At 37.8% G+C, this 15,499-nt stretch overlaps 1 protein-coding gene and 1 non-coding gene across 2 annotated transcripts in view; one reads left to right on the top strand and one right to left on the bottom strand.

Annotated features, from left to right (window-relative positions):
- The window catches only part of Slc35a3 (solute carrier family 35 member A3), a 40,414-nt gene extending 26,921 nt beyond the window's left edge, over nt 1–13,493 (top strand). The window contains exons 5-8 of the mRNA XM_051166075.1: nt 836–1,007; nt 5,524–5,642; nt 9,263–9,396; nt 11,057–13,493. Of these exons, the coding sequence (XP_051022032.1) occupies nt 836–1,007; nt 5,524–5,642; nt 9,263–9,396; nt 11,057–11,147 (516 nt within the window). The 3' untranslated portion in view covers nt 11,148–13,493. The remainder of the gene's footprint in view (nt 1–835; nt 1,008–5,523; nt 5,643–9,262; nt 9,397–11,056) is intronic.
- Nucleotides 4,848–5,038, bottom strand: LOC127206774 (U2 spliceosomal RNA). The gene has a single exon (XR_007832868.1). It is a non-coding gene; the product is annotated as a U2 spliceosomal RNA (small nuclear RNA).
- Nucleotides 13,494–15,499: the final 2,006 nt, after the last annotated feature.

Here is a 15,499-nt window from a genome sequence, read left to right as displayed (position 1 = left end):
CCATAAAGAATGAAATTATATCATTTACCAGAAAATGTACAGCTGGAGATCATTATGTTAAGTGAAATAGATTTTTGCACTTGAAAAATGAAGATTAAGTACCATGCCTAATGCCTAATACTTTTAATCCTTGGGAGACAGAGGCAGGTGGATTCCTGTTTGAGGGCAGCCTGGTCTACAGAGTGAGTTCTAGGACAGCCAGGGCTATACAGAGAAATCCAGTCTTGGAAAAAAAAAAAAAAAGGAGAAAGAAAATGTAGATTTTGAAAAACAAGATGTAAAAATAGAAAGGGGCTAGTGTGAAAAAGGAGAGGACCAGTGAGGACCACAGTCAATGTGGTAATAGAGAGGGTATGGTGAAAGCACATGAGATATAGTGTATGAAAATAATGAAACCCATTGTTTATATGAATAGGTACTAGTTTACAATGTAGATAAAAAGTAGAGTTTCATTAGAAGTGGCTTAATAAGTCTTAGAACATCAGAAGAGTGAGAAATAGATGTAAAGGAATATTTAGCAATAGTTAAATTGGTACAGTATGGTCAGTAGCATAAAAATCACATGGGTACCATGCCGGGTACAGTAACTTCACAGCAGTGTTTGTGGTTCCCTTCCCGCCAGCTTCTCTTTCTGCTCTGCTTGAGTTAGCTTATCTTCTTTCATGTGGGTGTGCTTTTGCTGAGGCAGCACCATGGTGTGCTTGTGGAAGTCAGGAGACAGCGAGTGAGAGTTGGTCCTCTCTAGACGCCATGTGGATACCAGTCTTGGCTGCAAGTGTTCCTACCCACTAAGCATATCACTGCCCTCTTCAGTGTTGTTTTTGTTTTTATTCAGTGGCCTTCAGATTCTCAAGAGCTGAATTCTAAGGAACTTTCAACTGGCTCACAGTTTGTAGGACTCATGGCAGTTCTCACAGCGTGTTTTTCAAGTGGCTTTGCTGGAGTTTATTTTGAGAAAATACTAAAAGAGACAAAACAATCAGTTTGGATAAGAAACATTCAGCTCGGTAAGTTTGAAAGGCTTTCTAATAGATTGCTAAATAGCTATTGTAGTCTTGTGTGGCAGAGCACCTCCAATCTCAGTAATCAGGAGGCTGAGGCAGCAGCAGCATGAGTTTGAAGCCAACCAGGCCACATAGGGAGGCCCCATCTGAGCAAGAACCCAGACAAAGACTTTACATTTGTAGATTTCCCTGAGTCTTTAGTACATAGGCCTTGAATGCAAGTGTGCTGTTGATACAAAGAACTGGTAATGATTTGGCCCTTACGAATCTGCTTCTGAAATGAATGCCTTTGCTCATGATATAGAAAAGTAGGCCTAACTGCTGGTAAATAGCTTAGAAGAGAAGAAAATAACCGAACAAAACCACTTCCTTTGTTATAGGGTTCCCTTTGAACAAATACTTAAGTGATTTATGATACATGGGTAAGCTCTTGAGTAAGGATTTAGACATCAGTTATTGTCCTGGCTTATATCTTGATAGCACTGCATACAAAATGACATACATAAGAGTGATTTACTGCCTTTAATCCCAGCACTTGGGAGGCAGAGGCAGGTGGATCTCTGTGAGTTTGAGGCCAGCCTGGACTACAGAGCAAGTTCCAGGAGAGCCAGAGCTCTCAAAATCACAAATCACAAAAAAGAGTGATTTGCTGTAAGTCGGCCTCTTTCCTTGGTTCTTCAGTGCTTTATGTTTAATCCCCACAATTGACACCAACTTACCAGATATACTATGTCTCTCTTGATCATCAGACATATAGGTCCTATCCAGTAAGGTGTCCTTGGCTGTCCTAGACTCGCTTTGTAGACCAGTCTGGCCTCGAACTCACAGCAGTCCGCCTGCCTCTGCCTCCTGAGTGCCAGGATTAAAGGCATACACCACCACACCTGGCCCAGTAAGGTGTCCTTTTTAATGGCCTAGTGTTTCATGTCAACACTTCCAAGTTTGATTAACATCCAAAACTTGATTTTGTCATATTTTTTTACAGAAATTGTAGAAACCTATCTTCTTCTAAAAATATTGAATGCCAATATTTTTAAAATAAAATTTAATTGTTCTGCTTTCCAGAAGACAAACTCACAGGCTTGAAAATGTTAGGCACTTTAACCTGTCATTTCATAGAGTGCATCTGTAGCAGAGTGCTGAAGAAATCTTGGTTCTGAAGTCATACTGCTCAAATCTTGAGTTTATCAGTTATCATCTGTGTGACTTCTGAGAAGTCACTTAGCTTTTGGTGGTTTTGTGTTTTATCTATAAAATATAGTTCCTAGTTCCGACTCCTATCTCATATGTTGCTATGTAGGTTATCTGAGAGTATCCATGTATTTAGGACACAGTACCTTATATATACATAGGAAGCTATTCATATGCAGCTGCAAAGAGAAAAGAAATAGTCAAGGCCTCTGCGGGCGGCCCAAGAGTGTTGAATTGTGTGATGAAAGTGAAAGACAAGTCTAGAGTTTATTCCTTTGGGTGCTTTTGGATTTCGTATTCTTTGGTTTGATATGATGGCACAGAACTCATGGAAAGAAAGGGTAAGATAAACTGGGTTTTGAAGGATACTTCTAAGTTATAGACAATTCAGGACCATAAATAAACATTTGAAACTGTAATTTTTTATAATCAAGGACTAGCAAATGTCAGCCAGTAAGCAGAAAACAAAACCCTTCTTACCTATGGTTGCTAAGAGAACAGATTGCTAGAACCCTCTTGGATCCCAGTTTGGTAATGCCTACAAGATTTTTAAATATATGTATGCTTTGAAACAATAATTCCATGTCTGGGTGAGAATTTTTGTAAGGAATAATACACAGATGTCAAAGTTACTACTTTCAGCATGGATTATAAGTGTTTCAAAAGAAAACAAAATAAGACTGGCCTAATGACTTGTCATTTTGATTAAGTAATATAATTAATGTAAAGTGAAAGAGGGTCCAGAGCCATGTTGCCTGGACTCAACGATTGAGTGCATTTCATTGTGTGAACTTGGGGAAGTTTCCTCATCCATAGAGACATGCACATAAGTGTCAGTCTGAGAGGTTTGTAGTGTGTTAGCATCCTAAAAGCATTTGGGACAACAAGTACATAGATACCCTATGTCAGTGGGATAGCTGGCCACTATTAGACTGTAGTAGATGTACCTATATACATCGACATAAGGCATCTATGCCCTTATATGCAGTTAGACAGCCTTCTGCCACTGTGCCAAGCGCCCAGAATAAACTAGTGTATAGAGAAATTTTGCTTTGTCTTAAAATTTGGGGCTTCCAACTGATTGTCCACTGATTTTGGCCTGTGGTAAGGCAGGATGTTATATCAGAACGTACAAGGCACAGTAAGCCGTTCATTTCCTGGTGGCCAAGAGACAGATGGACAGGAAAAGTCTAGAGACCCACAGCCCTGATTGTGGGTGGGTGTGCCTTCAGTGACCTATAGCGTCACACTAAGCCCATCCTGGTATAGCCAAAGAGAGACAGCTCTTTAACATTTGCCATATGGTGGACTTTCTATCTTAAACATGCACTAAATATGTGTTTTAGTAATTAGCAAATTTTAATTTTGTGATTTAAATTTTAAAATTTATGCCTTTGGGCATTTTTTAAAAAAAATTACATGCCTTTGTTAGTTTCATACGTAAACAAGACACATTAAAAGGTTAGGGCATGTACAAATGAATTTGACATAGTCTTCACACTCTTATCTAGCTACAGATTTATTTAAAAAATATCACTCATACCTCTTTGATCCATACCTTTTGTTAAAAAAAATAAGATTTGTTAAATGTAGTGTTCTGCTTGCATGTACACTTGCAGGCCAGAAGAGGGCACCAGATCTCATTACAGATGTTTATGAGCCACCATGTGCTTGCTGGAAATTGATCTTAGGACCTTTGGAAGAGCAGCCAGTGCTCTTAACGTCTAAGCCATCTCTCCAGCCTTGACTGCCTAATTCTAAAGCTCTGCCTTAAGATGTGGTCCTGTAGGTTTCCATATGCCAACAGTGCTCTAGGAATTCCTGGCTCCAGGAGTCTGGAGGCTGTATTGACACTGGTATTCAGCAGTAAGGTTCCAATTTTCTCTTAACAGCAAGGCTTCAGTAGTAAATACAGAATCTGATGCTGGCTTTGACCGGTTCTTAGCCTGGAGTTTTGGTTTAAAAAAAAAAAAATCTTAAAACTAAAGTTTATTTAAAGAGGACACATGGGAAGTAGTCAGTCATAGACAACTCAGTGAACTTATATACAGAGTAGGCATTTATATCACAAGATGTGGCACTTCACATCGGATTTCACACTTTTACTAACAAGTATATTTTCATTCACTTATCCACTGCCAAAACAAAACAAGCAAACTAACAAACAAAAAATCTGTGACAGTGTTAGACTAGAAAAATAATTAGCTTTATATTATCTTCTGTAACCCAGATCCTACATTCATTAAAACTTTGAATACAGCTTGGTGGCGCATGCCTTTAATCCCAGCACTCGGGAGGCAGAGGCAGACGGATCACTGTGAGTTCGAGGCCAGCCTGGACTACAAAGTGAGTCCAGGACAACCAAGGCTACATAGAGAAACCCTGTCTCGAAAAAACCAAAAACACAAAACTTTGAATACAAAGGAAATTCTATGTCATATGCGTGTTTTCATAGAAGTAAGTGTAAATGTTACTCATAAAAATGTGGTCATAGCAATAGGAAACAGTGGAATGTTACAGGCAAGCATTTTACTAATGCTCGAGTGGATCATCAATCTAATAATTCAAATCCTGTATTTTAAACATTATTATAGTGTTTGAAGGTTGGTAAATTATTTTCTCAAATACTGTCATGCTTTTTTTTCCCCCTCGAGGGGGTGCACCGTTCCTGGAGGTACTGCAATACCAGGTCGATGCGTGGAGTGGACGGAGCAAGCTCCTATTCCGTCTTCTACTTCCAAAAATCTATTTAATATATTGTCCTCGGATAGAGGAAGTATCAGATATTATACTGATAAGAACAGATACTACACTTGATCTTAGCCAAAAGGCCGAGAAGTGATTATATATATATTTATAGTCATCATATAACATTATATATATTTTTTGTTGTATATATATAAATCAAGTAATATTTCCCTCTGAGACAGAGTTCCCTGTGTAGGCCTGGCTGTCCTAGAACTAACTCAGTAGACCAGATTGGTCTCAAACTCAGAAATCCACTTGCCTTTGCCTCCCTAGTGCTGAGATTAAAAGTATGTGCCCATCACCACCCAGTTCAAGTGGAATATTTTTTTTAAGTATTCAGATTTCGTCAAAAAAAAAAAAATTATGTGGTGCAGGCCCGTAGCTCCAGTACTTGGGATGCGAGGCAAGAGGAACAAGAGATCCAGCCCAGCAGCTTGTGCTGCATGCTGAGTCCCAGGTTAGCCTCCAGTGCAAAGCAGGGCCCTGCCAATTGGCACAGGGGAGGAGGCGTCAGGATGCTCAATGGAAAGATATCTCTTCAGAAAAACTGCCATATGACCTAGGTTTTGCTTTCTTCTAGGTTTCTTTGGGAGTATGTTTGGATTAATGGGTGTATACGTTTATGATGGAGAATTGGTCTCAAAGAATGGATTTTTTCAGGGATATAATCAACTGACCTGGATAGTTGTTGTTCTGCAGGTAAAGCATATGTCTTTTATTTAACAATACTGAATATTTTTTTCACTACAGAGAATTAAATGGGTGTATGCTGGTATGTAAGAAATAGGGGCCTTTCTTCATACCTGCTTTATTCAGGGAAGCTAAAATACAGCTGTTCTTAATGCCCTAATGAAAACTGATTTTGAAAAAGAGTCATGAATAAAAAACTCCATGGTACCTAAATCTAATATGAAAATGCAAGCATTTTATTATGTTGTTGTTACTTTTCGATTTATTTACTTTCATGTGTATGAGTGTTTTGTCTGCATGTATGTGCTTGGTGCCCATGGGGGTCAGAAGAGGGGTCAGATCCCCTAGAACTAGAGTTACAAATGGTTGTGTGCCAGTAAAGTGGGTACTGGTAACCAAAACTGGCTCCTTTGCAAGAGCAGCCAGTGTTCTTAATCACTGAGTCATCTTTCAAGCTCTATGAAAATATAAATTTAAGAATTAACTAACTGGGCGTGGTGGTGCATGCCTGTAATCCCAGCACTCGGGAGGCAGAGGCAGGTGGATCTCTGTGAGTTCAAGGCCAGCCTGGTCTACAAAAAGAGTTCCAGGATAGCCAGTGCTACACAGAGAAACACTGTATGGGGAGTGGAGGAGAATTAACTAGTTAGATAGACGATGGTGCAGCACTTGGGAGGCAGAAACAGGCCAGATCTCTGTGAGCTCAAGGCCAGCCTTCTCTACAAAGAGAGAGTCCAGGAAAATTAAAGAATTAAATAGTTAGCTGGGCATGGTGGCGCACGCCTTTAATCCCAGCACTTGGGAGGCAGAGGCAGGTGGATCGCTGTGAGTTCAAGGCCAGCCTGGTCTACACTGTGAGTCCAGGACAGCCAAGGCTAAACAGAGGAAGCCTGTCTCAAAGAACCCCCCCCCCCAAAAAAAGAATTAAATAGTTGGGCTAGAGACATGGCTTATTAGTTAAGAGCACTGGCCACTCTTCTAAAGGACCTGGTTTCAATTCCCAGAACCCATATGGCAGCGCACACCTGTCTATAACTCCAGTTCCAGGACATACATGTGGGTAAAACATCAATGAACATAAAGTTAAAAGAAAATATATATTCTTTTGTTATACACACACACGCATGCAGGCAAAACACCCATACGTATAATAAAGTAATAATAATAATAATATAGTCAAGCTGGGCAGTGGTGGTGCACACCTTTAATCCCAGCACTCTGGAGAAAGAGGCAGTAGGACCTCTGAGTTTGAAGCCAGCCTGGTCTACATAGTGAGCTCTAGGACAGCCAAATCTACATAGAGCGACCCTGTCTCAATAAAAATAAATAAATAAATAAAATAATAAAAAAAGAATAGTTAAAACTAAGAGTAAATGTGCCTTTTGATTTTTTTTCTGCAATGATTGCACAGAAAAGCTGTGGTCAGCCCCTTAAAGACAGAAGGAGCCACTAGTTAATCAATGCAAGTTTTAAAGCTTCATTTTATGTTTACATATTAGAGTGTTTCAGTCAAATGTCTTCAGTGTGAATATAGCTTTAATGGTTCAAGAGTTGAATAATTTCACCTCCAAAAACATATCTTGGCATTCTGGAAAATATAAAAATAAAGAAAATGAAATCATTTTCCTTAAAGCATACCTTCCTAGAGGTATTTGAAGTCATAAAGCTTGCAGACCTTGAAAATAAGGAAGAGTCAAAGGGTAGTGATGCTTCAAAAGTCGGAAAGACGTTCCCATTTCTATAAAAGGAGGAACTGACACAGGGGAAATTTAGAGAAAGTTTCAAGTGGAGGTATAGTAAATGTCGAGAGCTTGTATGCAACACATTTTACCTCGTTACAGGAGAGCTGGCCTTTAAGAGAGGGCTAAGAGAGAGCAACAAGAATGTGCTTGTTTTTCAGACAGTGTCTCTCTATATCGCTCTGGCTGAAATTCTGTAGACCAGGCTGGCCTCAGAGGCACAGAGATCCACCTGCCCCTGCCTCCTGACTGCTGGGATTAAAGGCGTGCACCACCATATCTGGCCTAGAAGCAAGTTTTTTAAAATTTGGTATAGCTGGCATGAAGGATTCAATAGGAAATAAATACATTAATAATAGTATTTCCCTGAAATATTGATTCGAATATTATTTATAGTAAGCCCAATGGGCATAACTCATGACTTTTGTAAATTAAACTTACATCATTATAGAGAGGCAGTTAGAGTGGGTACCCTTGGTTTGGAAGCAGATATGTAGAGTTTGGTTGAAAACAAAGCCAGGTCATAGAGATTGCCTTTTATCTGTTTGAGAAATGTTTTGATTTTAATTAAGGGTGTGAGATTTTGGAATGTTTGCATATACATAATAAGATATCTGCCAGTGGTGGCGCACGCCTTTAATCCCAGCACTCGGGAGGCAGAAGCAGGTAGATTGCTGTGAGTTCGAGGCCAGACTCCTGGTCTACAAAATGAGTCCAGGACAACCAGGGCTACACAGAGAAACCCTGTCTTGGGGATAGGGGGTTTGGGGGACAAGGATATCTTGTAACTGTGACTCAAGTCTAAACAGTGTTTTAGAAGTAATATTAGTACAATTTAAAGTACAACTACATTGTATGACTGAACCATCAAATGAGGCAGGTGTAGACTTTTCCATCTGTGCATCATGTGAGTGCTCAAAGAAGTGTAGGGTTTTATAGCATTTTAGATTTTTGTATTGTAAAGTGTGTGTGTGTGTGTGTGTGTGTGTGTGTGTGTGTGTGTGTGTGTGTGTGTGTATTGAACCCACTGCCCTAGTACCTACTAGGCAAGTGCTTTACTACTGAGGTACCCATCACTCATTAAGGTTTTTTGTTTTGTTTTTTCACTTACTTAATTTTATGTGTATGTGTGTGTGCCTGAGTGTATGTATGTACACCGTGTACATGCAATGCCTGCAGAGGTCAGAAGAAACATCAGAACCCCTGGAACTGGAGTTTCAGATGGTTGTGAGCTGTCTGATGTAGGTGCTGGGAACTAAACTCAGGCTTCTGCAACAGCATCCAGCATCCTTAATCACTGAGCCATCTCCCCAGCTTCCCCCATCTCCTACTTGCAAGTAGTCACAATCTAGACTTTGAGAACGATTTGGTAGAAGGTTCTTTCTATGCTGTGCTCATAGCTCAGTGGTGGAGAACTTACCTACCGTGTGATAGGTTTGTTGTTCAATCTCTAGCACTGTGAAAGCACCCTAAAACCAAACCAGACAGTACGCACTGACAGCCATAGAGGTAGATTAGAATGGAGAGAGAATTAAAGAAGACTAAGTGAGAAGACTGTTAGAAAGGTGGTTCAAAAAAAGGGGGGGGTGGGGTTTATTCAAACCTTCAGCTGTTCAAACTAGTGGTGTTAAATTATTGAGTTTGGTGAAAATAGACCCTGCTGTAATCCGATCAAATTCTATTGCACCAACCTTAGATTGCTTTGATGGTTATGTTGAGGGCTATGAAACAAAACTACAAGTCTGTTGTTTTTAATGTTCATGTGAACCATTTGCTGGGATATAATTACAATTATAGAACAGAAGCCTTAAATCTTCCCCAAGAAATGATATTGTTTCAAAAAACAGTTTTATGTTCATTTAAAAAAGTATTCTTTTAAAACTTTTACAGGCACTTGGAGGCCTTGTAATAGCTGCTGTCATTAAGTATGCAGATAATATTTTAAAAGGATTTGCGACCTCTTTATCCATTATATTGTCAACAATCATATCTTATTTTTGGTTGCAAGATTTTGTGCCAACCAGGTAAAATACTCCTTTCTATTTATCCTTTTTTTTTTTCTTTCCATTCTAACCTTTTCTGGTATGTCTTATTTAGTTGTTAGTATTACTATGATTCCATTTAGATTTGCTTTTTCATTTTCTGAAAGTTTATTAAGTGGCCACTCTGTGCCCACAGTCACTCTCCTGGATTCTGGAAAAAAGAAACCTATGAATGAGACAGTTGTGTCCAAGAAACTCACAGTCACAAGATAAATTATAACATGAGCAATGTGCCAATGGAAGTATGTATACAGAGGGAGCTCCAATCATCAAAATAATCATAGTATGATAGGTTTTCTGATTGTAATGAATGAAGTGTACATAGCTGAGCAGAGTAACAAATATGCAAATAATGTATTAATTAATCACAGTGTGATAAACATTAGAGGAACTGATCCTAGGGAAGTGAGTCTTGGACAGTAGACCCGAATCGTTATCAATAAACACCTGTTGATAGAAAGGGACTTGTGGCTGAGGGACTAGTATCTATCATGGCAGTGTCATGAAAAAGTATGTACAGTCAAATGGCTGAATTTATAGAAGGGGGAGTGTGGAGGGTGATGTTGGATGGAGCACACGGGCACATGCCTTAGTCATGAGCTCCAGCTGGGAGCTGTGTAAGTTTGAGGCCACCTTGGGCTACACAGTGAAACCCTGTAACAGATAAAGCAAAGCAAATCCAAAGCCTGTGTCGTCACAGCACGGGAAAGACTGGTGGTTCCTGTCCTTTCAGATTCTTTTATTTACTTATTTTTAAATTGAAAGTAATGACTTTGAAGCATTAATAGAAATCTTAAAGCCAAAACGAATCCATGATTCTAGCTGCGTTTAAAAACTGTGTATATAACAAGCTACAATTGGTAGTCTGTTTTATGTGCAATTTCTATGAAGTAGATTGTATCTCTACATATGTAGAACCAAGAGAAAAGCCTATGCTCTCATTTTTGTCTGTTAAACATCCTGTAAATGTTGCTCCTGAGTGTTAGTTATTATTTTTTTGGATTTTAAATTTAAATTTACCTAAGTTTAGAATAAAAGAATGAACTTTTCCTTTTACATTTTACATTTTTAAAACTTTAAACCTTCTATTATGAAACAAATTCCATATAGAATGCACATTTAGGTGACGCTACTGCTCTGAAAACAGCACCGTAGATAGAGTTCAGGCTCAAAGCCACAGTCTCCACTGTGTCCTACCTCCAACTTATTTGAGACTTTGGGGCAAGTTTTTAAAGCCCTTTAAAACCTTTTCCCAAAGGTACAAAATGCAGGTAATTCTTGCACTGCTTCAAGTTTTTGAAGAACTAAGTGAGGCCAGGTGTGGTGGTACACACCTTTAATCTCAGCAGAAGCAGGTGGATCTCTGTGAGTTCGAGGCCAGCTTGGTCTACCAAGTGAGTCTAGGACAGCCAAGGCTACACAGAGAAACCCTGTCTTGGGGGTGGGGTGGGGGGGAAGAACCAAATGAGGTCTGCATGTAAAGTACTTAGTTAAGCACCTGGAACATAAACATACTCAACATTTATTACTATTACTGGATATTTCTTTCCCAATTTGCAATTGTTTTTATAGTACATACATACACAGTAAAGACCCTAATTTGCTTTTAATTTGACTTTCTCTTTCTCTTTATCCTATTTAGTGTTTTTTTCCTTGGAGCCATCCTGGTCATAGCAGCTACTTTCTTGTACGGTTATGATCCCAAACCTGCAGGGAACCCCACTAAAGCCTAGTCATGTACTATGGTTAACTGCTTTTTTACGACGGTGCCCTAGGACCTCAACATTGATCCTACACAGAGGACTTCTGCAGAGTCTGTGAAGAAATCATCGTGCTGAATCTGATCATACTGTTCAAAGGGTTTGAAAATGCATAGGCTTCAGGATGAAATGTGTATATCATCTGGAACCCAAGCTTGGAAGTGTGTCCAGGGAGTAGGCTTAGAGGGGTACTGGGAGGAGCCTGAGGGCTGCGCTCACAGTGACTTCAGCCTTTTGGTTGCTGCAGAACTGTCCGGTACAGCCTTTGTAAGAGCACACAAATGCAAATGGCAGCCAGTGTTGGCACGGGAGATCTCCATACTCTCCCACATGCTCTTAATTTCATCCTTTCTGTACAGACACATCAAATTACATGAGCTAATCAAAGCTGAAAAATTATAATTGCCTATAAAGAACAAAAAAAATATATAATTTAAAACCATTTTCATGTATCTGGGATTTTTATATTCATATAAAAGATTACTAAGCAAAGGATTGCTAAATGTTATTTGTTTAATTACATAAAACTTGATGAAGTAGTAGTCTGGGTTTGAATCATGTTTAAATCTAGTATAGAAAGAATCTATTTCTCTGTGTATGTCTTTTGACCATTTACTGCTTTCACATAGCTGAATGGATTTGGTTCTTCATATGCTAGAGTAGCCAGTGATGTTGACACTAATGAAGTTTTATCCATCATTTTCCAGTTGTATTTCTTTTCCATATATAAGAGAAGTTCTCATTATTACCTTAAGTTGACTTTGTGTGTTTTGCCATTAAAACTCATAAATGAATTTAAAGGAATTAAGTACTCATTTAATAATTGAAAATAAAATACTAATTACCGTCCAGTCTCCATGTGGAGAAATCTGAATTATGAAGCATATACTATATACAATTTTGAAATAGAGTTTTCTTGTTAATTTGCAGTAGGAATTTCTTTTAATCTACAACTGTTGGCAGAAGCAACAATCAAAAAATAGCATTAATCATTTCAATGGACCACAGACAAGCTGATTTTCTTGTAGATAGTCCCACTGTCATTGGTTTTTTGGTGGTAGTGGCTTTTGTTTTTGTTTTCTTTCTTTCTTTCTTTCTTTTTTCCCCCTGAGACAAGTTTTTCTGTGTAGTGTTGGCTGTCCTGGACTCACTTTGTAGACCAGGCTGATCTCAGAGTCACAGAGAAACTACCAGCCCCGTCGTCTGCAGTGCTGGGATTAAGGATGTGGGACACCCTGCCCAACATTTTTTATTTTAATACATACATTATCGTTTTTAAAAGTACATGTATTTTTAAATATAAAAATAATGTATTTTAAAAATAACACATTGTTTTAAGGGGCGCTATAATTTAATTTCCAAGGCTCTGTAGAAGTTTTTAAGTCTTAAAAGCTCACAATCCCCAGAAACACTCTGATCATGTGTTTGGAAGAGGTGACTGCGTTAGGGCTTTCCTTTCTGTGTCCCCATGAGTCCTGCTGAGAAGGAGCAACTATTTTGCTTTAAACTAGATTGTTTTTTCTTTTTAAACACTGGAGTTGATACAAATTATGTATTATTTAATAACCTGATTCAAAGAGAGAAAATATATTAAATATAGTAAAATGAACTGGGAGGCAAAAATGAATTCTATATTTGGAATATGTTATTTATTGACTTTATGCAGAATTACCTATTAAATATGAGATGTATTTACTTTATTTTTTCATTTATATTGTATATATCTTTGTTGTAATAGATACAAACCTATAAAGAAGGTAACTATTTTTTAATGTAGTTCTAATAGGTTTTGTTAAATGGAGTTTGTCTCAAAGGCAGTATTGTTAAGAACTGTAAAGTCTCCTTGGCTAACTTGAACTGGCTTTTTGATCTTGCTAGTGTGGACGTACTCTCAACAGTGAACATGCCTAACTAATTCCATTCAGAGTTTCAAAGTACTTAAAGTTACAGAATGTTCAAATTCATTGCCCCAGCGATGATAAAGTGACACCAGGCTTACGGTTTTCAGTGACCACCTTTTAGCAATTAAATAGCTCCATTTTGAGCATGGTGTAAGGCCACCACAGGATTCAAGCTTATGTCCAAGGTCCTGTGACTAAGTGTAACCTAGAACTTGCAAATATACAAAATTCATGGGGACATATTCGTGTTCTGCTCACATTAAAGCATTGTGTGCTCAAATGTGTTAATATAGTGTGGATTCACAATTAATGGTTACTTAGATCTAGTATACCCGTTTTAACCCTACATAAATAATATAAATAAGTAATTGGACATTAATGTTGTTAGAGTAATAACACATTTATATATTTCTTTCTTTCTTTCTTTCTTTTTTCCTCCCTTTGCTTTTTTAAGACAGAGTTTCTCTGTCCTGAATTCTCTTTGTAAATCAGGCTGGCCTTGAACTCACAGAGATACTCCTGCCTCTGCCTCCACAAGTCATTTATATTTTTGTTTTCTAGTCAGTTAAAAATTTTAATTGGGCTGGGGCCAGGTGTGGTGGCTCATGCCTTTAATCCCAGCACTTGGCAGGCAGGAAGATTACTGTGAGTTTGAGGATAGCCTGGTCTACAAAGCAAGTCCAAGACAGCCAAGGCTAACACAGAGAGACCCTGTCTCGAAAAAACAAAAAAACCAAAAACAAAACAAAAATGTAATTAGGCTGAATGTATAGTTTAAAAATTTGTAAGGAAATAATCATATTTTGGGAAAGTGGGCCAGATTCTGTCATACTGAAACTTTGTGTAATGTGGTTTGTGTATTGATGACATTCAAAGGTGTTATTGTGTCATGCTTTTATAATAACTCTGATTATTTAAATCTTATGCTTTTAAAAGTGTACTTGTTATTTCTCAGCTACTTTCACTAAAAGAATGTATGATTTCATGGGGAGGAGTGCCAGCTGAGAGCTGTATAAAAATTAGGCACAGCACATTGGGGGAAAGCTTGATGCCACAGACGGCCCTTCAGTGCAGCAACAGCAGCTCTTTACTGAGTGGTTTTCAAGTTGTAAGTTACTTTTATAATAGAATATATAGTTTAAGGATGCAGAATCTAAAGGTTTACACCAATTTCTATGGACTGCCACAGAATTTCATATAAAGGAAAAGACACTTTGATATTTAAACCACAATCTATTAAGAAATTACAAAAGGAAATTGACATTCTGTTCTTAACCCTAAACTTTTAAAATGTCATAATACCCTCATTCAACTGAGGTGTTTTCATTTTGTTGTCTTTTTGAGGCAGGGTCTTACTATGTCATCCTGGCTGGCCTGGAACTGCCAGGGCTAGTGCTGGGATTAAAGGTGTGTGCTACCACTCATATTTGAGTTTTGTTTTGTTTTTAAAGAAAGGCTTTATCATCACATATTCTATTTAAACATTCATTGTAAAAGTATTTGATTACTGTTGACATATCTTTGCATGGGATTTATAAGAAGCATTTGTGTTATATTTAATGTCTTCTCAAGAATCTCAAGATAGTTAAAGTAGTTATAGGGCCAAAGAAAATGCACCTTGATCACAATCTGGTCCTATGTGCCTTGCTTTACCAAATAGATACCTGACTTTTATGGAGTATTTCTGTAATTTACAACTTTAGGTACATACTTGAAATTGGGTTTTCTTTTGTTTGGTTTGGTTTGGTTTTTTTTCTGGCTTTTGGTTGTTTCAACGTTTGCTCTTTCAATGTACTATCTAACACCGTGACACTAAGTATCCTACCAAAGCATCAATGAACAGTACTTGCTGAAGTGACTTGTGACACCTGTACCCTGATTCAGGGTTGAGACTTTACCAGCTGTGTATCAGTGTCCATTTGTTGTTTCTTTTCTTGTAAGACATAATTTGTTGTGATTTAAAACAATATTTTAAAAATTATTTTGACCCTAAGTTGATATATGTCTGTATTCACATAAAGTGATTCTTTGGGGTTTGGAAATGTGATTTATATGTTTAAATTTTTATGAATATGTAATTCAAAGGGATGTATAAACTCTTTTACTAAGTGGCTTTTTAAATGATAAATATGATAAATTTTTTCATGTTATTTTTTGGTATCCATTATTATCTGTATTTAATAGGTAAGGGAAATAGATTATTTTCATAAATAACTATATATTTTCCTATATTTCCACTTTCCACTTTCCCTGTGTCTAATTTAATCTGGGTATTGGTTTCTTATTTTTATATTTCAGGAATGAATCGGCCATCTTTATCTCTTGGTAACTTTTTATCACATGTACTTTGGCTTCCTTCTCTCTGTGTTAGTCAGAGACTAGCTTTTATTTCAAAGGTTAGAATTTCTCTGCCTATAATTTATA

This window comes from Acomys russatus, chromosome 23 (genome assembly GCF_903995435.1).
Source record: "Acomys russatus chromosome 23, mAcoRus1.1, whole genome shotgun sequence".
In the NCBI taxonomy this organism is placed as follows: Eukaryota; Metazoa; Chordata; class Mammalia; order Rodentia; family Muridae; genus Acomys; species Acomys russatus.
This window is presented reverse-complemented; position numbering and strand designations above follow the sequence as displayed.